Below are 25909 nucleotides of genomic sequence, written 5' to 3'. Positions count from 1 at the left end.
GTGGGAATGAATACAGAGTGTCAATCCAGCGCACATTTCCACATCAAACTTCCGATGCCATTTACCAGGGCCCTCATGGGCCACAGTCATGGTCGAGCAACAGCACCTAGATTCCCAGTCAGTATCTCTGCCCCACAGACACAAGTACAAAACGGCCTAGATCGTGAACTGGTGGTGAGGAAAAGGAGACCAAAGTTTAAAAGAAATCCAGGTGATGTTTCCTAGAAACATACCAGCTCTTCTAAGAAGGATCCAGAATAGGGGTGATCGGTAAGTAATTAATTGATCCTCCTGACTAGATTTGATGATTTTTCTAAAGACTAATGACTTGAATCACTAGAATTCAGCAGACTATGGCTAGACTCTCTTTAACACACACTCAGTACAAACAGGTGGAGATGCACCACTTCCGACCACTACAGGTAGAGAAGTATGACCTCTGTTGACCATGGATCACAGCTGAAACATTAGTTTATACTTGAAGGGTCACAGCAGCCAGACATATGCGAATTCCAACTCTTCAGAAAACTTTGGATTAAAAAAAAAATGCATTACTTACATGTATGTGTCTTCTTCGTTACTGAGATACCTAGAAGAGAAGAAAGAATGACAAAGGTAAGAAAGTGTCCTGTGGGTGCTTTTTTGGAAAGCGTGTCATTCACAGTGTACTCAGGAGAGCATTTGCTTGGACGGCAATGCAGAGGCCAGGTTAGTCTCAGTCGTACCTGGTGGCGTCACCCGACCTGCCCCAGAACAACAGAACCACGAGTGACAGGGATGGCAAACACCGGCTACCGGTTTAGAACATTCTGTGGTAAAAAGCAGCGTGGACAGTGATTAAACAAGGTGAGAGAAGACTCTCCGTTTTCATTTTAAATAGGAAGATGATCATATATAGAGGCAGAGTGGGGAAGATTTAAGATGCAAGAGAGCGATGCCAACCTACTCAGACAAGAGTGAACTGAGCTGTGGCCATTGATTCTGGGTTTACTTTTTAATGAAAATGACTCTGCCTGCTCACAGGAGGCATGATTTTTTTACGGTGAAGGGAAAAACATCCACAAAATGTACCTATCTGTCCGTACTCCTTAAAGTCAGAAGGGGTATGGCTGCTACTTCTCTGTGAACGGTACCAAAACTTAACACAAACGGTATGAAAACACGAGGGATTCATGAGTCAGCAACCTCACTGCGTCCAAGATGATTTATGGAGAGCAGGTGACACATGAATGCCGCTAAGCAAGACTCGGCACATAAGACCACAGAAAGCTAACACGAACGCACGTTCCAGTGCAAACTATGCTATCTCTGTTTCGGAAGGAGCCCATCTTAAACTCTATGCCCTGCCCTTTTTGGGAGATATTCCTGAGACTAAATAGGCTCAAAGTAATACAACTCTTGAAAACATTTAGCCTGTGACTAAGCACTGTGGTTAACCTTGAAATTTTTTTCTTTCAAGTTATTAAGAGAACTATTTAACCCTCCTCTGGAAAGTAAAAGTTGTCGAAAAATTTGGCACCCACATCAGACCCATTACTTAGCTATGGAACAAATCGTACAGGGGAGAAATCTGAAAATCCATGGTAGACATTAAAAAAAAAAAGTTCCAAAGTTGTGTGCCAAGACCAAAATCACACGCTTGCTCCCCCCCACAACTTTCCAAAGGGCTTATTTAGGGAAGCTGAAATTACATAGTCCAACTCATATTCCCCCGCCCCCCTTTTTATTGAGGAAAACTAAACTATTGTTTTTCATCATGTTTGAGTTGGCTTCTCAAAGTGAAGTTAGAACCCTCAGCAAAGAGCCTTGAAGGCTCTCTCACACTGGAACTACAAAAAACTTTCTAGAATTTTTTTTGAAAGAAGCTTTATCATGGGAAGGGAGCTTCCCCCAACAGCAAGTGTGAGTGAAGTTTAAAATCTGAATACAATTTGCAACTCCAGCTCATGACACCAGCACCAATAAATTGATACATTAGTGCTCCTTCAGCATTATGAGGGCTATATGTGTACTTTCCTCAGGAAATAATGCTTTCTGTAAAATCACTTTGAAGAGAAAGTGCTTATGCTGTCACTCCTGATTATTCAGAACCTCCACACAATTGGATTTAACACAGCCCCAAACAGACCTATCTATATTCGCTGAGTGTGGAACTATTTTCTCCTGACATCCAAAGCCCTGACAAAAATACCACTGCTTTGACTTTTCTACTTAAATTTATTATACAGCGTAAGGCAGGGTTCTCATCAAATATTTTCATGATGATTACATTGATAATAGATTCTGAAAATCTTTCCAGGAAAGCCTGATCTTTCCTGATCTCAGAGAGCTAAAACTACTCCTATCTGTGCCCAGGAGCAACCATGAGCTCCACATCAGAGCCAGCTCATTCCCCTAGTTTCGGTTAGCAGCCACTTAGCAATTGATATAAAGAACTGGGGGATATGCCCACCTAAAAGTGGCTAGTTTAGCAGATAAAATGCAGGATGCCAGTTAAATGTGAAGTTCAGATACGACTCTGCTGTGTACCCAAACTTCAAATTTAACCGAGCATCCTGTATTTTATCTGGCAACCCTAATCCATACAAACAAAATGTAAACTATATCTGTTCTATACAGTGAAGAATATAAAACAAATTAATAGCACAGTTTTACGGAGAAAGCCTTAAAAAACACAGCCCTCCCCTGAAAGCAGTATTTTTTATAAAAAGTGCATTGTTTTAACTATGGAGACAGGACTATGCATAATATTTAATTATTGTTTTTACTTCATAGCCATTAGGAAGACAAAATTCTATTACCCTCCAAAAGCAAACAAATGAAAACGATATGAACACACAAAAGACAAATTTAATGGAACGATCGGAAAGTTTATGTGGAATTGCCTTCTTCCTCCTCTCCTAAAAAATAACATTTTTGATCAAACTAAGGTTTGCATTTGTGTCGCTCATTTCTCTATAGAAGCTCTAGTACTTCACAGTAACTGATTCCATAGAAGCGTTAAAAAAAAAAAAAAGGAAAAAAAACCCCCAAAACAAAAAACAAAGCAACAACAAAAAAAGGGGCACCTGGGTGGCTTAGTCAGTTAAGCATCTGACTCGATTCATGATTTTGGCTCAGATCACGATCTCAGGGTGCTGAGATTGAACCTCATGGAGCCTGCTTAAGATTCTCTATCTCCTTCTCCCTCTGTCCCTTACTACCCAGCCCCCTGGTCTGTCTCTCCACCCCCACTCCCGCCCACCCCCCCAGCCCCCGCAGAGAAAAAGAAAGAAAGCAAAAACCATTCTCAGTTCACAGATGGGTCAGTTGAGGCTCAGGAAAGTTTAATTAGCACAATAAAAAGCTTTCTGTGGAAAGTTAATATCCTCTTGGAATCACATCCATGGCTCATGTTTAAAAACCCTGGTATAGACAGTGCCTCTGAAAGGAGTAAATATTCAAAAAAAGATTGATTCCCAGGACCATATCACTCAGCAGTCAGTAAATAATTTAAACCTATGGGACCCTGTCCCCAGTCTCATCCCAACCAGGGAGCCTCACCAGGGCGTGGGGGAATGAGGTCCTCCAAAAGAGAGGCCTGCGGTGCCCTCGTTTGTGACCAACAGCCATTTCTTCACCCTTCATCGGGGTGGGGTGAGTCTCCCCCTTTAGTCTTTCTTCTCCTTCCCTCAGAGGTTGTAAGCGTTCTGTCTTTCCTGCCAGAAAGCACCTCCTTCACGAGACCACAGCAGTCACACACTGCCCATTCTCATCCTTAGCACATCCAAAGCTAATGTTAATAGCAGTAGTAGGAGAAGCAGCTCTGAATAATGAATTGTTGGAAAACTGGTTTTCTAAAGATAAATTATCATGAGTATTTAGCAGGGGCAAATAGCTCTCATTCTACCCAGCAGAAAAGAATATACTTTTTAAAGTTAACTCAAGATCGCTGGGTCTGGGGTCAGGCCTACTTGGGCTTGCATTCGTAGCCCGTACACTTTCCTGCCTCTTGGCTGACAGGCCTTGGGCAACTGACTTAACTTCTCTGGGCCTGGAGTTTGTATTTGTGTCTTGAGTTTATAATTGTGTATCATCACGATAATACTCAAAATTCTGCTATGAAAATTAAAATGAAATTAAAGAGCTTTCCAACCTGGGAAGTGTGATAGAAACGTTAAAAGGGTGGGCAACATGCTCGGTCTTATTTTAGCAAGGCTGAATTAGAATATTCTACTGAAAGTTATGTCATAGCTACTCCTGATGTCCCTGGGTTTCACTCTGACATAGGGCCTAAGGACTCTGGTTTTCAGACCAAGTGCTCTGACTTGAAAATTTCTAGTTGTTGGAGGAGAGCATGAGACAGACAACCAAGTTCCTAAAAGTAAGCGTGTGCTGTTCTAGACCCTGAACTCCATTGGAGTCTTTACTCTCTGAAATCCAGGGAAGACACTTGTTCATTGGCAAGTGTGCTAACTAGACTGCTGTTTAGCACAGGCGAGGGACTTTGATCACCACCACCAAAGGGTGTCAAACTGAGTCCAGCTGTTGTGAAGGTTTTGATTCACTGCCAAGTGACTGGGAAGAACACCAAGATCCTTCCACTGAGATTTGCAAACAGGCCACCGAGCAGAGTAATGCTCTCTGCAGAGCCTGTGACGGCAGGGAGCTGTGGGAGAGCGCTGGGGGTGGGGGTGGGGGTGGGGGGGGGGCGCCGGGGCGCTCAGCAACCTGAGCCAAGAGGGGACTCACTGGTTGGTTTGGGCAAATAACTGAACTTTTCTGGGCCTTAGTTTTCTCATCTGTAGAATGAGATGGCTGAACTGCATGATTTCTTAATTTCCCTTTTAGTTCATTGATCAAGGGCTCCTTGCCCTGCTTTCTAGCTATCAGACCAAACCTCCTCTTTTTAAGCAACAGGCTGCCAGATCTATTTCTCACTGTACAAAATCTAATGTAGCTCACAATCAAAGGTAACCCCCTGAAACTTTTTTCTTTTTGCCTTTAAAAACCAAAGAAGAAAGAAGGCAGTACCCACAAAAGGTTATATAAGTAAAAGCTACACTTCTTTTGGGTGATATTTTAAAATTATCTGGGCTAGAGAAAAATGGTACCTTTTGATAAAGTTGCAAGACTCCTTATATTTCACCCAGATCATATATAGAGAGAGAGAGAAAGAGAGAGAGAGGAGAAAAGAGAAGAGAAACATTTCCAAGTGATACTTTAATTTCTAATTTAATAACAGAACATCAGTTTTAAATTGTCAATTAACACCCTTGAAATTAAGAGGAAAAATCTCCACAAATACTATACTCAAAGTAGGGCTTCTAATACAGCAAGACTGCCTGACTCTATTTAGCCGACCATGCTTCAAAGTAAAGCAAAGGAAATGTCATGAAAATACCACAAATTTATCACTGTCACGGTTATCAGTAGTTTGAGAGTTAGAGCTATCACAGAGCAGAGCACTTTAGGAATGTAATCTGATATTTCCAATCAGTGCCAAATCTGGGACCAATTAACTTCCTTGATGGACTTCTTATTGTCTCTTGGTTTCTAGGCAATTGTCTGGGTACCAAGTTTATTTTAAATTTTTTTTTGGTTGGGGGTAAGAAATGGCATTTTTCCTCTTCCTCAGACATGCCAATTACTAAACTAGCATTTCCAGAGGCCTTGCATTCTCGACAAGACCCTAACTACAGAGATGTCCTTTGCCACTCTGCCATTATCCAGTCTGTGTGCCTTCTCTTATTCTCTTTCCTAATGAGATAACAGTTGTTGAGACCCAGATATTTTCCACATGGGTAAGCTCTGCGTTAGAATAAAAAACAAAAAGAAAAACAAACGCAACAAAGAACACTCAAAATGAGATGCAATGAAGTTTTCTTTTTTCTTCCTTTTGTTTTTAAATATGTCAATGTTTCTTGAGGCACCTGGGTGGTTCAGTCAGTTAAGCACCTGCCTTCGGCTCAGGTCATGATCCTAAGGTCGTGGGATAGAGCCCCACATTGGGCTCCCTCTCAGCGGGAAGTCTGCTTCTCCCTCTCCCCCTCTCCTCCCTGCTCATGCTTTCTCTCTCTCAAATAAATAATTAAATCTTAAAAGAAATAAACATGTCAATGTTTCTCTATTTCAAATGACTCTGTGTGGCAGGGAGGAGGAGATGTGCTAAATGATAATTAACAAAATCTTTAATTGGCCAACTCATGAGTCTATACTAGACCCACACCTTAACGCTGAGTTTGATTTCTAGAAAAGGAGGCTCCTAATAATCTGAAGGCTTTCATAGGATTTATTCTCCCTCTTCACAAGGTTAACGAGTTAAATAAGACACCCATTATTCAAGCTGTGAGGTCTTGGGCCAATGGCCTAACTTCTAAGTCTTCATTTTCCTACCCATGAGTTGGGGGCAAAATTTTCAGTGCTGGGTTTATAATAAGGTTTCAGTAAGAGAATTCACCTGGGACATGTAGCAGAGTGTCTCTTTCCTACTCAAGACATTTCTATGCACAGACACTTAGCACTGGACCAACAGAGAGCTATTCCCCAGGTGGACACAGGCATACCCAACAGGGCAATGGGGTCATTAAGACATAGAATCTGGCAAATGAGTGTTTGAGAGCTCAGGCAGAAATTTCAAAATAAAATCTGGAATGTGTTAACCTCCTTCTTGCCATATTATCAGCGAGCATAGTGCAAAGTGTACAAAGCTGCTGGGTCGGCTTGCTCCCTCCTATACTTCTCTTTGATTTCCTCCTTGTAAGGAGCTTGTAGTTAAAAGAGCAATTTATATGCAATAAATGAACATGAGCTAAGAAACAAGCCCAGAGTTTAGGGTTTTGTTTTTGAATCCGAAGGGCTAAAAACAGTTTCATAAAGACAAAAACTTTCCCGTTGTGCTGGTCCTGTGCCCTCCCTTCCCCAACCCAGAGCTGTCCTATGCACTTGCTCCATTCCATAGGCAGTCAAGGAGAGAATCCGTGCAAAGGCAAGAGCGGGAACGCAGCCCGAGCGTGGCCTCACCAAACAGAGGGATGTTACAAAACAATGTCCTTGTCTAGGACAAAAGAGCTATTAATGATAATCAGTACATATTACTGAAAGTGCTCCAAGTAATCTCTGGACTTTGTTTCAAAAATTCTTAATGGACACTAATGCTTAGAGTTCACTCAAAAGAGAAATAAATTATGTGCCAGGGTTGCAGGGACCAAGGACAACACTCGGAAGGCATCAAAGCATTAGCAATGTTACGACAATCAAACATTTTGTAATTGCATTAAAAAGCCTTTAAAAATCATTTAGAAATACTAATTATGAAGATAAATAATACTTTAATGTGAGCGTTCTTTTGTGTTGATTTGAGCCTAGGTTGAGCTCCTTTGGTAATAATATTTCAGCTCTTTTACCAATCAAGGTGCTTTATGCAACATGAAAAGAATCTCCATTTTAGTGTGAAAAATAGAGTGGGCATTGATAAGAGGATTTTTTCCCCTGTTTTTTGAACTAAAACAATTGTGTATGTGTGATTGCCTTCCATCTCTAGGTCATATTTCCTGACAGTTGTGCCCAGAAATATCTTTTAGTTTTAGGCAGGCAGGCGAGAACTATACCCTCTCTCTAGCTCTCCCTTTATCTCTGACAAAACAGTTCCAAGAACAAAACCTCATTCCCAGTCCTGCAGCAAAAGCACCAGAAAGCCACCATCAGTCTATTCTAGAAAGAAATTTCGAGATGAAACTTATTCGGGAAACATCTATCTTGTCCCTTAGAGATTACTATCTAATGCATTATGAAAAGTCCACACCTAAGGAGGGTAATTTCTCCTCTTATGGCTTGTTGGTGCCAAATGCATGATTAGCCCTAAAGGACAGTAAGAATAATAAGAATCCTGTTCTTTCAAATTGATTTCCTTTTATCGAGTATCTATATTGAAAATGGAGCTATCCATGAAATATTACTCATTGACTTAAATTTGCTCTTGGAGCTCTGAGCAGAGATGTGAACTGACAACCATCAACACTTCCAGCTTAGCCTTCTGGAATTAAGTAGTGTCATAAGTGAATAATTCAATTCAGGTAAAAGTCACCAAGTCTTACCATGCTTTTCCAGGAAACGCTTTACTTTGTGTAGGTCTGAAATCTGTTGAAATTGTTTATCTTTGCCACTAATATGGGCAGGTACTGACTTGAACTCTCTGTAGGTGACTTGCCTGAATGCTGTCAAACACGTGCCTAGAGTTGCAATCCTCAAACTCGAAGCTACCAGAACTGGTTGGATGAGGATGACTGGAAGATTAGAGTTGTGGCCCCAAAGCAAGTCAGGCACTCTAGATACTTTTCACATATTTTGGCCCTGTGTAGTCAACCTAAATCATACCTCATGGGGCATATCAGGTCAAGGCAAGTGATGACTAAAGAAATCTCATCTAGTCGGCAGCCACCCCAAGAGAAAAGTCTTGTCCCAATGGCACAAGCATGGATAGACCAAGGGTATATGAGTTATGGCAAAATAGGAGACAGTTCCATGGGTTCACTCATGTCTCAAATCACCTAGAAAGGAGGGGGAATCTGAAGTGGAAGCAACGGGAATTTGGTTCTAAATTTTGAGGATATGAGCTCAGGGTCCTGGGATTGAACTCTGTGCTTCTCCATCTCCCACTCCCCCTGCTTGCGTTCCCTCTCTCTCTGTCAATATGATCTTTAAAAACAAACAAACAAACAAACAAAAAGTCACAGGATCCAGGTGCTGGTGTGCCTGCATGGCTCAGTTGGTTAAGCATCCGACTCTTGGTTTTGGCTTAGGTCGTGATCTCAGGATCATGACATTGAGCCCCAAAGCCCCATGTCAGGCTCCCAACTCAACAGGAAGTCTGCTTCCCCTCTCCCACTGCCCCTCCCCCAGCACACTCTCACTCTCCAAAATAAATAAATAAATCTTAAAAAAAAAAAGCCACAGGATCCAAAGGGATATCAAATAAATATTGATATTTATTTCTAGTGGAGAGGTGTCTTCAACTATTACTGAACATAAAGGTCTGTAAAGGACTTCTAAAAATGCCAACATTAATCATCTTGAAAGAAAAAAGATGAAAACTCCAATTAAATATGTATTTTGTAGCCTCTTCTCTGATGACAGAATTTTAAGCAGTTTTGTCTGGATTGGCTGCTGCTGGGTGATAATTCAAGAAAAGAAACTAGTCACCAAGGTATTTCCTTTGCATTCACAGAATTTATCAAGTATGATAATTACTGGGTGAGATGAATAAACTATTTTTCCATATGAGATTTAGAGTCTGGAAGCTTCAATTTCAGTCTTAGCTCAGTCACTTGCCAGCTGTGTGAATGTGGCTAAGATACTTAATGTCTCTGAATTTTAGTTTCCTCATCTCTTAAAGAAGGGGGAAAAAAATCTTTTCTTCTTCCACCTGGTAATCTGACCACCAGGAATGTAGGCTTTCAGAAGTAATTATGGATGTACACAGGGTTTTCACGGTAGCATTATTGCCAACAGCAAAAGGTTAGGGAGGAACAACCCAAATGCCAACAGGATGAGAAGATGAGATAAATAAACCATGGTCTATCTATGTAATGAAATACACCGCCATCAGTAACTAATGAAAGGTTAATTGCATAGAAAGACATTCTAGCTGTCTTAAGAGAAACAACAATAAAAAGACTCTCAAACTCCCCAAGTACAGCATGACTCCATTTCTGTGAAAAGAAGAAAAAAGAAGACAAACCATTTAGAAAAAAGACTAAAAAACATGCACCAAATTAATGAGAGTGGAGGAATTATGGATACTTTTTCATTTATTTTCTTTGTCTCTACTTTGAAATTTTCTATAATAAATCTGTGTAAATAACATTTTAAGACTAAGAAAGAAAAGCTAAAATATGCACCTCCCAGGGTTGCTGTGAGGATAAAATGAAATAATGAATGGAAATGTTTATTTCATTTTTTTCTTTATTATCCCAAACATCATCTCTCTGTGACCACTAGGACACCTGGTTTCCTATGGCAACAATTAATTGCATTACACTTTCCAGGGAACTCTATCTGAGTCTGAAGAATAAGCATGATGACATGGCCAGTATCTTTCAGGAAGGCTCCATGGTGGTGGACAGTCTGATGGTACAGTTTGAAGTAGTAATCAAACCACTAATCCACGTGCTGAAAAAGGGTCTGAAAAATAAGCTTTGCTTAGTTCAGTGTGTTTTCCACAATGTTCCAGAATGCAGTGAGAAACCTAGACTCTGATGCTGGGTGACTCTTGACTCCTAGGAAAACAACAATCCTTTAGCTACCAAATAGAAGTTCAGTTTATGCCGATGACTACAGGGTATCTGCACTTGGGTTTGTGGAGAACTCCACAGAGCAGGTACTGCCTCAGAGGCTGATCACTAATCCCTCCAGGCAAGAGTGAGCCCTTTGTCATTGTCCCCTGAGAAGTCTCTGGGACGTACTGCCGTGATATGTGAAGAGCGGGATTTTGGAGACAGGGAGACCCAGGCTGCATGCCTGACCTCATCACCATCACTAAGAGACCATCACTGGAATCATTTTTCTCTAGGCAAGCCACTTCACCTGAGTTGCAGTTTCAATTGCTGTAGGATAGAAGTAAGAATACTGCTGTCTCTATAAGAGAAAGGAGGAGACTGGGATACAGAGACAAAGAAGATACACAGAGGAGGTCATGTCAAGATGGAGGCAGAAATTGGAGTCATGAGGTGATACGCCCAGGAATGCCAAGGATGGCCAGAAACTACTGGAAGCTAGGAGAGAGGCTTCCAGAAATTCTTCTCTAGAGCTGTCAGAGGGAGCATGGCCCTGCTGACACCTTAGTTTTGGACTTGGAGCATCCAGAACTGTGAGAGAATGCATTTCTGTTGTTTTAAGCCACTCATTTGTGGCAATTTGTTACAGCAGCCCTAGGAAATTGATTACAAAAGTCCAGGAAATTTTATGAGTTTATGGTATCTTGACAATACTCTGGGATCTTTCAGAAGTAATGGTATGGCAGTTTTCTTGCTACGCCTCCAAATTCATTCTCCCATTCTTCCACATCAGGTACCTTTTTGGTGGGCACACAATAGCCCAGTTAGAGACTACATTTCCCAGTGTCCCTTGGGGCTGGGTATAGCCATAAGACTAGGTTCTCACTAAGAAACGTGAGCAGAAAGTGTGTGTGGAAGTTCCATGTCACTTAAGAGGAAATTGTTTGCCTGGGATATCCTGTGTCTTTCTTCTCATGGACTGGAATGAGGATGAAGTCATGGCCCAGCTCCAACAGTGAGGACTGCCCCTTTGGAGACAGAACCCTAGAACGCATAAGCCTGCCTGCTTCCCTGGCAGTTTCTATGGGGTCAAACACCACAAGAAAAAGAAGCAAATTTCTACCTCATATGAACCGCTGTGTTCTTGGGTCTCTGTTATTACCCTAACAAATACATAAGGTTAAGAAACAACTCTAGATTATAGCTTAGAATTACCAAATATTAGATGTGGAAGAGACAAGAAATTGTATCACTCCCTGGAAAAGGACAGAAAACTGGTTCTGAGAGGGACTAAGTGACTGGTTCCAAGTCAGCCAGACAATAAGAGGCAGAGACGAGAGCAGCACTCCACTCTGCTCTGTAGCCTGGTATGTTCAAGTATAAGACATCTCAGCAGGATCCAAGAAAGTTTCACCAGCATCATTTACAAGTGTCCTCTGGGCCAGGCAAGTTTTTGAACTGTTAATCAGTTAGTGTCAGTTTCGTGCTCAAGTTCCTTCCATGGCTCATGAGGTCCTCCAGAAGCCTCCTGGTTCTCTACCTCATGTCCTCTTCTTACCTCATCTCTCTTGCTCTTCTACATGGACCTTTTTGAATTTTCTCTAAAGCTCTAAGCTTGCTTGGGCCTGGAGTCCTTTCTGCTTGGAATTCCCTCTACCTGGTTCAATTTTCCTCTACATCTCCCTAGGCCTTCCTCACAGCTACTCAGATCTCGAAGGTGGAATGCTCTCCCCTGGCTTATCTAGACCTGTGTTCCCATCTCATTCCTTACTTTGCTTTACTCTTCATAAAAGTGTTTCTCTCCCTCTGACATTCTATTAAATAGCTGTTGTATGCCTTTGCAACAATGTCAACTCTTAAAGGCAGGGACTTCATGTTCTTGGATTATCACTGTATTTTTGAATGCTGACAGCAGTGCCTGGCACATAGTAGGAACTCAAGAAACTCTGTCAAATGAATGAATAAAGATGGCTCCCCAAAGCCACGTGTCTACTTTACCAATTGTGCCCTCAAAGCCTAGTCCTCTGGAAATGTATGGGCAACACAGGAGAACAGAAATGGTGAGGCAGAGGCTAAATGAGATGGTCTGGGGGCACAGAAGGAAAGGTTTACATGGGTGAAGAGAAACTGGAAAGCTACATACAAAGAGAGAGGCGGAGAGAACACATACCAACCCCAGGGCCCAAAGCTGAGGTCAGGCAATCAATAGGAAAGTTAAAATGGCGCTCTTAAATACTTCTGATAAAATCAATTTGGTCATTACCACAGCTGAACACAGGGCACGAAGGCCTCATCTGTTAGAAAGATCTTTATGATCTTGTTAACGGATCCCCGACACAGAAGCTGTAAAGGTTATAACCCAACTTGTAAAGCTAATCTCATATTGGCTCCGGGATAATAAAGAACCGACAGAAAAATTCCCACTTAACCATATGTTAGAGCAAGAAGAAGAGCTTGCGTGACTTCTCCTATGGCAATTCAGAATAGTTTAACTTTCCCATTTCTGAGACTGAGATAGCAGTCCTGGAAATAACGATTTTGGTATTCAGGTTTTTTAGATATAATAGCTTAGAAGTTAACTTGGGGTTAGCAATCTCCCTCCTAGTCAACGTGACTTAAAAATAAAAGTCAGCACGTTTATTTTTATTTTTTAAAGACATATATAGATATATAGATGTAGATATCTATATATCTATATATGAAATCCCTCGATGATGATGATGATTATTATTATTTAATACGTGAGTTTGGGTCACTCTTCTTGAACAGAGTAATGTTGCATTATTTCTCCATCCTACTCCTCGGGACCACGTGGTCTATGTTAGTGCAGAAAGGAAAAACCAGTTTATGCTGCAAAGCAGGTCCAGAAGATAAAACAAAATAACCATCTCAAAACCTATCTGGGCGGCCTTGAAAAGAACACAGGGTAGAATGTGAGTGTACCAGGCATTTAGCTGCAGACTGAAATCTGAAACATGCAGGGATGAAATGATACAATGTCTACGATCTGCTTTAAAATGCTTCAGCAAAGCAGAAAGGGATAGATGAAACCCAGGGGGACAAAATCTTGCTAAGTGTGCTATCTGGGTGTTTGGCATACAAGAGCTCACTGCACTGTTGCCTCTCTTTGCGTGTATGTTTGAAATTTTCATAACCAAAGGCCCTTATTGGCTGGAAAACTTTAAAATGAGGCCCAGTCTCCCTCACATAAAGCGTGTGAGAGATTCTGCCCGAACTTGTGAATAGGCCGCAGTCACAGCTCCACAAATGCCAAAGGAAGTGTTCCTCCCTGGAGCAGGTTTGAATGCTTTGGAGAGCAGATACCTTCAGAATATGTACTTACTTACTTAGCCATTGATTTTATTTATAAAAAGAAACATTCAATATCTTTTATCCCTCCTCCTTAAATTCTTGTTTTCAGTGGGGTCTTGCTTTTGTCAATGGTGGTTTTGTCAACTATGATACATGTTAGGAACATAACCTCATTGGTTGATGAGAAAATACTGGAATTTGTTATGGCCATGTGAAGGGAACCCACGTAGAAAACCCATAGAAAATAAATCAGAAGACCTGACGTAGAAAATAAATCAGAAGACCTGACTTGGAATTCTACCTTCCCCTCCCCTGGCTCTCTGCCATGTTTTGACGATACTTTGATGAGTCTACCCTCTTGACAATCTTGCGCATGGTTCCCTTTGTTCTCAGCAGCCCATGTTTTGTGGGTCAGATGAAAGTCCCATCAGTGGCGTATAACACCAGCCCTCCTGAGAAGTGCGCCCTTTCGACTACATAGAAACCTAAATAAATCAGAAACTCCTTGGTTAATGATTCCAAACAAGAACCTGAGAAATGCTGGGTACTTTCTTCAGTGGTTACTTGAAGGCGGATGATTGTTTGTAACTTAACAGTTCAGTCCCTTTGCTGGTACTTTGAATTCATCATTCAGACTAACAATCTGATTTTCATTCAAACAAGATGTAGCATTTCCCCATCAGGGTGGTGGTGGTGTTGTTATTGTCATTGTTTTTGAGTCTGACATCTTCAAACTCCCTTGAAGATTATCCAAGGTCAACTTTCAGTTTGCCATTCTAAGAACATATTCAATGTCATACACTTGCAAATTTTCAACCCATCTTTCTGATTTCCTCATCACTCTCTGGGAGGTAAGTAGTGAAGATATTGCTGAGTCACTTCTCAGTGAGAATATGGAGTGTCAGAAGGGTGGAGGGGGCATGCTCAAGGTCAAGAGGCTCTTACATGACAGAACTGGAAGCCAAAGCTCAGTCATAGGGCATTTTCAGTGGTCACTGTATATTTCTTTCTCTGGTCAAATCCTTTAAGTGCTCCTCCTTTGTCTGCACCAAGAGCCAAAGATATCCAGCAAAAAGCATCAGAGACAAGCACTTGTATCCTGGGTCAAAGCATTCCCTGTAGTCTCCCCTCCTTTCCACCAGCAATAACTTTCTTTCCCCCTCCCAACAGGCTCTTCTAGCTTTACATTCTGGTTGTCCTTTCTCATTTTGCACAGTCTGGCTTTGGTAAACCAGCATTTAGATGGTGTACGGCTGTACAAGTGTCCCTCAGGTTTACCTCCTATATTTGTGAACAAGAGACTAGAGGAGCCTTGCCCAAGCCGCGAGGATGCTTCTAGCTGCCACAGCGAGATACTGGCCTCCCTAGGATAGTATATTATCCAAACTCGATCACACACAGCTATGTCTACCACCCTCTGGCTCGCACTCACATAACAGTAAAAACACTGCTTGCAATGCCTTTATGAATTTGGAAATCAACCCATATCCAGTTGAGGTAGCTTTAGTTACTTCTGATTTCAAAGCTGTCACTAATTTAGTCCCAGAGTCAGAGGACAGCTTGAAACTCTTTGAACATCTCACTAACGAACAATGTATGAATAATCTAATTTTTCAGCTCAAAGTGGGATTTGTTCAAGTATGAAAACCCAGACTTGTCATCTATGCTGCCCCTGATTGGCTGTGTGATTGTACTCTCCTTACCTCATGTTGTCAAGCACTGTGTTAGGTGATAGGAGTGGCCAACGAGATAGCATTTGTCCTGGTACTCATAGTGAATATTATCAGCCAAAGCCTCAGCGGGGGACCCAAATTCCATCCGGCCATCCATTTTGCATGAGCCCTATCCTTGTTTCTAGCAGTCATCTCTGCTCCTTCACAAAGCCCAAATACTGTTCATCACATCCATGAGCTTTAAGAGCAAGAAGTGATATGGGAACACTGAAAAAAATGCAGGCTTATGTTCATTCAGCCCAACTCTGAGCACATTCTCTTTCCATCCTTGGTCTCTTGAGGCCCTATTGACTTTTTTCAGGTGCCTATGTCCATGAAGAAATGCATGTGACAGGGACCTTTTCCCCTCTTCCTGCTTATATATTTTCCCCTATAGATGTCTTTTTTTTTTTCTCCTTATGGGTATCTTGAGATATATATATATATATATGTTTGTTTTTCATTTTAAATTATCCTTATAAATGATTTACATATTCCAGATAGTTCCTACAACTACTATATGATGAAGAGAACAGATTCTGTTAGTCTGAAACCTGTGCCTCAGTTTTCAGGTAATAGAACAAATAAAACAAGTTATCCCCCTGATGCCAATATGGGAAATGTTGGAGAGCTCTGGGCTCAGACATCAGGAACCTTTCAGCCAACTCAACATCCTCCTAATTTTTAACATTCTCCCCTCTTCCTCAGTAGTCATAATTGGTGTTACCTACTGAAGAGTGCTTTAAATATCGCTACAAAAAATACCCAGATGAAACAAGTAAACTTTCAGGATTCTAGTTTCAGCAAATGTAGGAAGAAGTGACTAATCTGAGTGAATGAGACTGCGTCAGGACCACCAACGCCAGAGCGAATTAGCCTCGGCCGGCAAGTCCGGCACTAAGTATGGCTCCCATGACCACAATGCCTCAGATAAGCCCTCGAGCTGCAGAGAATTCTGACATCACTTCTAAGCTGACAGAAGTTTTATTATGATTATATATTGTGCTGAAACTCGGAGCCTTACTGTAAGTCATCATTTTATCTACTTTTAACAATGACAGTAAAATACAGCCACAAGTGCTACTGTCAACTTTTCTATGAGGGCTCCTTTTTCCTCATGGTAACATTCAAAGTACAGAGTCTCCTTCATCTAAAGGAGCTGTCCTATCAGCCCGCTAATGGGAACAATTCATTTAACCTGCACTCGAAGTACAGCCAAGGAGTGGAGTAATGTGTACAAGATCCAGGGGGAATCAGTCCTCCCAGCTGGCCCCTCCCACCATTTGATTCATTGACGAGAGTTCCACTTTCTTTCCACTCAAGCTGACTTACAGAAGAAGAAGAAGAAGAAGGACATTGCAGAAAAATTAAGTGAACTATTAGCCAAATCCCCTCAAATCTCCTCATGGATTGCATAACAACTCCTTAACTCCAGAGGCCACGGAGCAGGAGGCCCGCAAGTCTCTGATTTCCTATCTTTCTCACACCCCTCTTATTCCCCACTCCCCTTCGCCCAACCCACCACCCACCACATGTGCCTTTCACAGTCTACGTCGCACATATTCCCCGATTATTTTATTACGTGGGGGTGCTTCTCCTTACACCGCAGTGTATCCTGGCTTCACGAAATCCTCACTTTACGCGACCCTCACCGGCTGCCTCAGACCCACTCACCGCATCGCATTTGCAGAGCTAAAATTCTAGGAACGGCACCTGCGATCATTAATGTATTAAACCGTTGTTCCAAAATGACTAAACACATTATTTCTGCTGGGGAAGAAAATGCTGAGGTGAAGGGAGAGCAAAGGTAAAAGACCTGGTTTTCCTAAAATGGATCTAGCCTTGGAGGCATTTATAGTCTCCAAGGACACAGTCTCTGATTCTTCTGATCGTTTTTCAAATCAACTTAATGAGCATGAGATAGTCCTCTCATTAAACTGATATAATAGATAAATAGTACCTGCATTTAGGGTGGGCAATTGAAAGAGAGAACCCATTTCCTGAGATTCTAAAGGGTTTTTAAACAGAGCAAGAATCAGGGCCTGACTTTTGAAGGAGGCATTACTTCTTGCCATCACTCTTCACTATATAGCACGATAAACGTGGAGAGATTTTTCAGCTCTCTTGAACTAAAAACAACTCCAATTGGTATGGACGGCTTTTTGTAGGATTTTTGAGTAATTTCCATATTACAAATTTTAGCTCTACTCATGACTTCCTTAGAAGATGACTAAATGCCATGCTAGTAGGGACAATAAATATTTAAAGAGCTACATAAAAAAAATGTGGTTTTTTTTTTTTTTTTTCCAAAAACCACAAGCCCAAGTTAGATTCTATATGCCCCACACAGCTGTCTGAAGGGGGCCTCTCCTCACCCCAATCTTCCAAGGACAGCCAAACCCCAAATCTTCTCTTTCTGAAGATCTTTTACAAAATGGAGGTTAAAAGCAAACAAAGCATCATCTAACCGCTCTTCTTACTGCCTCAACCTACAGAGCTGTCCACCTTTGCTATTTCCTTCCAGAAAAGTGGGTCGACTTATGTCTACTTTCTGTCCCCAAACACTGGAAACTTCAGAGCCCCGCATTGCAGTACTTCTGCCTGCTTGGGATAAAATAAGGCCTGCTCTTGTGTTAATGAAATCAGGCCTGTGAGTAGAATCTGTGGTCTAGTGTGACCCTGAAGAGACATAAATTTCTCATTTTTAGACTTTCCTCAAATTTCATAAGTTATTTTTTGTTATTGCAAAATCCAGTGCTTTATAATAAATTTATAGGGTGCCTAGGGGGATATCCATTCATATTATATGGTATCTCATTCACGGTTCCTCCGGGATAGGAACGCAGAGTTATGCAGCTCAGTCAGCCAGCGACTCTCACGTGTGAAGATCCTGTGTGAGAGGACAAACGAGGCTCCTGTGGGATTCCACACACGCGCAGAATATAAAAGCCTACAAAGTGAAAATGATGCCACTCCACTCCTGAAGTAGGATCACCTAGATAAGCTGGAAAAACACTTCAGTGTTTGTAGTCGTGAAGTGATTATGTATTTTATTGTAGAAACTGGTGTAAGTACCAACTGCAAGCGATTTCTACATACTAGATGCCGAAGTTAAGGTGTCTCTCCTTCCTCTTTCTTTCCAGAAGCGTCAACAGCCACAGTCATGAGTCAAGAAAGGGAGAATGATGGGGGAGCAGTTGCCCAGTGTGCAGGCAATGATTTAAAAACAATGAAAAGCCTAATAAAAGCTAGTTTGCTTCTGATTATTACCATGGGCTGACAACCCTAAGCAATGTTAGTGATAAAATATTCCTTCCCCCAAGGCCAACCATTTCCATTGCCAGCTTCCTATTTGATAGGCCACTGTGAAAAACATTCCAATATCTTCCTCCTCCCTTCCTGCTTTCCTTCATTTCTTCCTTCCTTCCTTCCTCCCTCTCTCTCCTCCCTCCCTCCCTTCCTTCCCACCTTTCTTCCTTCCTAAAGCAGGGAAGGGGCAGATGTAGAGGGATAAAGAGAATCTGAAGCAGGCTCTACATGCACTGCAGAGCTGACTGGGGGCTTGATCTCAGGATCCTGAGATCATGACTGGAGCTGAAATTAAGAGTCCAACTCTTAACTGACTGAGCCACACTGGCGCTCCCCACCCCCAATCTTTCTTAAGAAAGATACATCACCATTTAAAAAAAATGAAACTAATACATCTTACTACAGAACATTGAGATGAATTTTATGAGAGTTAATATTGCCATGAATTCTACCACATACTGATAATTACAGGCCTTTTAGCATTTCTTTACTTTTTTTTGTTATAAAAATAATTCGACCATAAATATCCTTGTTATATATATCTTTATTGACAGTCTTAATTTTCTAAGTACATTCTTCAAAATTTAACTTTTAAAAAGAATTTAATATGTATCATTAACAGGGACCTGTAGAGTTTATCAATTTATAATTCCTGTCATAGTGTATATCCTCACCAACATTATCCTGAAAAATAAACTTTGATACTTAGTTGACTCAAAGGTATCTTCTTTTAATTTATGTGTCTTTGTTTATTTATGAGATTGTTTTATCTAATTTTGCCAACTGTTGTCTCTGCTCATTTTTGTATGTGGTGTTAGTCTTTCACTTACCAATTTCTAATAATTCTGTAAAATTAATTATATGCTAATGTTTTCTTTCTAAATTTTGCATAGGTTTTATCCATATGTGGAAATTCAAAAAATGTTTTGTTTTATTTAAAGGGGTGGGATCTAACCTTTCATTTATGGTTTCTGTATGAATGATTTGCAATGGTCAAGATATGAAGGAAACCAGAGTCGTCCACAAATGGATGGCTAGATAAGGAGATAAGGTATACACACACACACAGGAATATTATGCAGCCATAAAAGAGATGAGATCTTGCCATTTGCAACAATATGGATGGAACAAGAGGATATTATGTCAAGTGAAGTAAGTCTAAGACAAATGCCGTAGGATTTCATTTATATGGGGAATCTAAAAAACAAAACAAGTAAAAACACGAAAAGAATCAGACCTATAATGTACAGAGTTGCTGAATCACTTTCATACACCTGAAACTAATGTAACATTGTGTCAATTATATACAAATAAAAAAATTGAAAAATATTTTTATATTATTCTTCATATTTGATTTAAATTTCAAATGAAACTATCTAGATATATTTCCTTTATCTCTCTTTAGCTTAGTTAATAGATAAATTATTCCAATTCCCCTTCTTGTGATTTGAGTCCAAACAATATACAAACTGTCTTATGTCTTTGTTCTTTTTCCAAGTGAGGTATGTCCCTGTGTCTGTCATGTAAGGAAAAAAAAATCAGGAATAACAAAAGGTTTGAGCCAAATTCTAGCAGCCAAATTTTACGAATAGAATTTGAAATGACTTGCTCCTTCTTTAGAAAATGAGGGCAACATTAAGATTTGGCGGATCCGTTTCTTAAATTTGTTTTTACTGAAACCTGGGCGTGTTTCCTGATTTCTGTATAAAATGAGGATTATGTAGTGAAGCATAATACTTAATGCTTTCAATAAGAGATCAATGGCATCATTGAAAGTTTCACATTTTTATCTTTAGTATATTTAATATTGACTCACAATGAAAATTACTGCTGACATTTTAATGTTAACAATTAGTTTTCCAAATAAGGCTGTTTCTATAAATAAAGCTCTGTGTGCTATTTACCCAAGTGTGTTTAGATTAGAATTATATTCCAGAAGCTAAGAGGGCTCCATTCACTGACTTCACACAAAGTACACACATAGGACACGATGTGATATTCCTGGTGCAATTCTGCTAGCTGATTTGCTTTTTGTCCAGAAGGAAAGCCAGGGAGGTCAAAGAGACAGGAAGGACCTTGCAGAGAGGCTGACCTGCCCAGATATGGGAATTGTGCTCATTAGGAGAAACAGGGGTTAGAGGTGGGAGGAGGTGGATGGGCAGGGGAAGCATGTATTTTATGAAAAACAAAACAAAACAAAACAAAAAACCAAACTAGAGCATGGGAAGAATAATGTGCACACTGGCCATCATGTGGGATTTGAATAACAATTTACCACTCTATTCAAAAGCATCTAAAATATAACAACCCTTCCTCATTACTCTCTTTTGCCAGGGCAATTGCCAGCAAAGATGTACTGCAGAACACGATTCTTAGCAGCAATGCATTCCTTAAGGGAAGGTAAAGCCCACTGTAAGAGAAGGAGAGAGGGGTGGTTGACCTTGGTCCTGTCTGACTGTAGCCCCAATCCCAGAGTTCTTTAGCTTCAGAGAAATTGGAGGAAGCAGAATCAATGTCGTGATGCTTAAAGGAAATCTTTCCTTCCACTCACAGAGAACAGGAATCCAAGGGATACTTTCAACTCACCCCTTAAAGATGTGGGAACTGAGTATATTCTAGTCATCTTCTACTTAGTCTGGGGAAAAGAACAGCAGGAAAACAAGGCAAGGAAAAAAGTCAGGAATCTTTTCAATGTATTTCATTTTCTGTAAGTGTTTTTCCAATGCAGTGCTGTATTTGAGGCATCAAGGAAGTTCTTTAACGAAGAACGGCCCCTGGTTTCTCAGCCTTTACAGCTCCCCATGTTCTCCCATGTTCTCAAAGACCTCTGAGCTTTTTGGCTATGTTTTCTCTACCAGGAATGCTATCCCTTTTTGCTTTCCTGGGCTAATTCCCATTAAACGTTCCAGACTCAGAGCCATGGCCACTTCACTATCACACCCTGGCGATGTCGGCTCTCTCCCCCTAGCGCACCCTCAGTGCTGCCTGTGGTCTGTTGCTCAGTGTGGTCGCAGCTCAAGGCAAGTAGTGAAGGGATGGGAGGGGATGTATATTCCATCACCACTTGCTGGGCCCAGATGTGGTCTGCATTCACCTCCAGGGAGGAGCACCTTTTCTGAATTACCCCCAGAGCTGCCTTCTGTTCTCTGAGCTTACCATTTTCATAGCTATCGTGCTGCGTTATTTTTGTTAGCTCATCTGTCTATACCCAAGTCCCATGCACACTCTGTTGTCACTAACCTCCCTCTCACAGATAGAAAACATCCCTCTTTCCAATTAAGTACATGGACAATAGCTTTTATTTCTGAATCCTAAGCTCCAGCCGTTACACCTAGCACATAGTAGCTCCTTAGAATATATCTTCTGAATACTTAAAGACTCAAAAGCGAATGCCTTCTGTCAATTACACCTCAAAAAAAAATAACAAAAGGAAAAAATTAGTGAATGCCTTCAAGGAACATGCCGCTCAATGTAAGTGCCTTGTCTTCCCATAAGCCTCATATCACATAATACAAGGCTTCACACGGTAAGTTTCGGAAGAGGTGCTGAGACAGGAGCCATCTGAACAAGTTAGTGGAACTTCCACAGAGACGGTGAGCAGATATTGACTCACAGGGTCTCGCACAGAAACTTCTAATCCGAGATTCAGTTTCTCTGCATTTGGTAAAGTGGGCAAAATTTGTAGAACTCACCAATGTACTGCTTCTCCCCTGTCCTTACAAGTGTGAGAATTGCTTCATTCCCTCACTCAACAATATTTCTCTATTATTTACAACACGTAAAGCTCTGGCAGTGCCCAGACAGACCCTCCACTGTCGCACATGACCCTGACACGGGGGCTCTGATTTTTCCTCATCTTGTTCTTACGTACCCACTTCCATATGCCAGAAGGGTGGTGCCCTCATCCATCTGTGACACTAACGTGCTCACCACTGACCTCTGAAACCCGGCAAGTTGCCTGAAGGGCTGAGAGTTTAGCAGGGACCACTTCTTCAGTCTCGGACTGTCCACAGCCCCGGAATAATCATAACCTTCTCACCTGCGTCATTTCCTCTGAGTCCCTTCTCTACCAGCTGACATGCAGGACATTCCCTGAAAGCCTGTCTTCCCACATCAGTGAAGGGTAAGGACGAGGGCTGTGTGAGGGAGGGAGTCTAGGATTATAGCTGAGAGCACAGACAGATGATTGAGTCTGAGGCTGGGACCAGCACTTAGCCATGGTGGAACCCTGGGCAAGCCACCTCCCCTTCTCAAAGCTTCAGTTTGCTCATCTGTAAAACGGTCATAACGGATTCAACGATCTCATGTTTGTAAACCAGTCAGCAGTGACCATGTAGGATGAATGTTAGGGGGTTAATTGTGTTACATTATTTGTGTCATCTTAAGAAATTACATCATTTATAAGACAGGATGAATATTACCTAGCTGAGAAGATTTTTATAAGGATTAACTCCAACAAGGCACGTGCAAGTGGTTGCCATACAGTAGGTCATTAAAAAATGTTAGTTCGTGCACACTACTGGAATGAGATTTTTCTATGGTGCTATGTTTGAAATTCTTAGCTCTGTTTGGGAGGAAGCCCTCACCTCCTGTGGCAACTTTGTTTGGAATGGGCCTTTTCTCTCTTGCCATTTTCATTCAAAATATCTGTGGCAGTGCTTCGGAATATTCCAATTCGTCCTCTTGACCTCTATCCATAAACAGCCTTTCTCACAATGAGATGTTCCGAGTTTAGGAGCCTTGCTATTTTCAACAAAGAATTAATTGCAAAGTAATTAAGTTTAGAGCAGGGGAATAGATGAACCCTGTCTATCATAAAGGAACAGTGTGGATGGTGACATAATGAAGCAAAGAGACGATACTTTAGATTAACACACACACACACACACACACACACACACACACACACAATCTCTTTTCTAAAGCACACAAAGAAACCTCCCATCACTTACATTGACAAGATAAATCTAAGCTGCTTAAAGAAGCACTTAATTTTGTTCTCATTAAGTCGCAGGGTTAAGGGCTTTACCCTCAATGTCCATGGAAGCAATGTTAGGTTTTCACCTTGGAAAGTTCTCTGAGGCCCTAAATCCATTGACAAATATAGCACTAAGATGTGTTACAGAAACATGCATCTGAAAGCCAGTTGCATTGCTGGCCACATTCCCACTTGGCTCCATTTTCCTCAATGAACAGAGAATGCACAGAGAATGCTAGAGAGGCCTAAGTGTTCACCTCTCTGTCTTGAAGCATGCAAATTTGCAATTAATCAACAGTGGCTCTTTGTGGTGGTGGGGGGGCAAGATAAGGACAGTCACCAGCAGGTCTTACCATGAGAACTAGGAGGCTTAATCTGCTTAAGGGCAATTAGGTTGATGCCATCCTAATATTTTTTTCCAGTTGCTTTAGGGATGGAGAGGATGCCAGCTCACATCACACATCCTCTCTGGCCAGTGTGAATGGAGGAGGTGCTGGAGGAGTTCTAAGGGATCATTTAATTTCATCCTTACACAGCCCTGTGTTTTGATTAAAGCAGGATATTTCCAAATACCACATATGTGAGCCTAAAAACACGGCACTGGAGATGTCAGAAAAATTTGAGTAAAAGAAAGACAGATGGGAAGGAAGGAAGGAAGAAAGGAAGGAAGGAAGGAAAAGAGAAGAGATGAGAAAAGAACAGGATGGAAGAAAGGAAAAAAGGAAGAAAGTCTACAAGGAAATATATCAAAATTTTAACTGTGATTGAATCTAGTATTTTCCTTCCTTTCTGCTCTGCATCTTTTCTGAAAATTTTATGACTACTGTTTTACTTTTTTTGAGGGAAGAGTACAATAGACTTGGTTTTGCTAATTTATTAAAAGCTCTTAAGAAGGGGCACCTGGGTGGCTCAGTCATTAAGCTGCTGCCTTCAGCTTGGGTCATGATCTCAGGGTCCTGGGATTGAGCCCAGGATCACGATCAGGCTCCCTGCTCAGCAGGAAGCCTGCTTCTCCCTCTCCCACTTCCTCTGCTTGTGTTCCCTCTCTCCCTGTGTCTCTCTCTGTTAAATAAATAAATAAAATGTTTTTGTTTTTTTTTTTAAAGGTCTTAAGAAAACACAGGTCAATTTCAATGAAATGAGAGACCTCTTCCCTCAAGGAATTTTTACCTCTAACTTTAGGCAACACAGCTGTGACAAAGATGTGGGACTCCGAACTTGAACCGACAAGATACAAAACTAAGTTGTTGTTGTTGTTGTTGTTTTTAAAGTGCTTGCACGTTGGCTCCTTTCTGGAGCCTCTTCCTGGTTTCGGGCTGGAGATGCGAGGTGGGAGGGGCCACTATCAGCGTGTGGTTACGAGGGAAGCAGGGTGTTGCCACCATGCTTTCATCACGCCCATCCTAGAAGCAAACACTGCCCACAAACCCTGTTGTCATCCTGCCTGGGTAGCTCCCCGAAGTCGCTGGAGGCACACTCTCAGAGGGCGGGGCGGAGGAGCCCCAGATGCGAAGAATAAAAACAACCAGCAGGGCTCTCTCCAGCCAAGTGTCCGGTCCCCGGCTCTCTCCCTGCCCCCGCGGGCCCCGGAAGTCAGGATTTTGTCGCAGTCTCTCGGAGGAGCAGAACCCTTCTCACAACATGAAACTAACAAAATGGCAAAGACCAAAGCTTGGAAAGGATGCCAAGAACGCAGGGGAGAGAACGGGGAGCTAGCACCCCAGCGGCGGGTCCCTCAAATGCATTATCTAGGTCAGACGAGCGCCCTCCCACAGAGGACGGCAGCAGCCACGCTGACACGGGCCTCGTGGGCCATCGGTTCGGTTCCCACCGCGGTGGCCTTCTGGTATTCTACAACTGGGGCTTCCAGCCTTCCCCCTCCAACACCCCCGACTCCTGTTTCTCGGGAGGGTGAATGAGCGTGCACCTGACACCGCCTCGCTCTCCCCTCTGACCCACATTGCATTTTCCTGTGAATGAGCTTTCTGGATGAAGATCGGATTCGCGTGAGCTTCCGCACGTGACAGCTCGGGGTCGGCCACGCTCCCCGCGTGCCTGCACAGGCACGAGAGACGTTAGCTCTGGGTTTTCTCCTCTAAAATCCACTCAAAACTCACGTCAGGGGCTCGAGGTTTCAATTTGTGCTTTGTGTTTTATTTGGCTTCCCCCCAGCCAGAGGATCATTCTCCACTTCTCCACATGGCATTTTTGTGCCAGCAAAAAAAAAAAAAAAAAAGAAAAGAAAGAAAGAAAGAAAAGAAAAGAAAAACAGAAAGTGAGAGGTTCTCTACCGACACAGCGAGGCAACTGAGGCAGTGTGGGGTTCATTGTAGTGAACAATGTAC

The 25909-nt window shown here is 41.8% G+C and overlaps 1 protein-coding gene across 2 annotated transcripts in view; it reads right to left on the bottom strand.

Moving 5' to 3' along the window:
• RORA (RAR related orphan receptor A) overlaps positions 1-25909 on the bottom strand; it is a 700799-nt gene that overhangs the window by 177201 nt on the left and 497689 nt on the right. For both annotated transcript variants that reach the window (XM_032864806.1, XM_032864807.1), the window contains exon 2: positions 560-589. In XM_032864806.1, the coding sequence (XP_032720697.1) occupies positions 560-589 (30 nt within the window). The remainder of the gene's footprint in view (positions 1-559; positions 590-25909) is intronic.

The sequence above is a fragment of the Lontra canadensis genome, unplaced genomic scaffold (genome assembly GCF_010015895.1).
Source record: "Lontra canadensis isolate GAN:19392208 unplaced genomic scaffold, GSC_riverotter_1.0 scaffold28, whole genome shotgun sequence".
In the NCBI taxonomy this organism is placed as follows: Eukaryota; Metazoa; Chordata; class Mammalia; order Carnivora; family Mustelidae; genus Lontra; species Lontra canadensis.
This window is presented reverse-complemented; position numbering and strand designations above follow the sequence as displayed.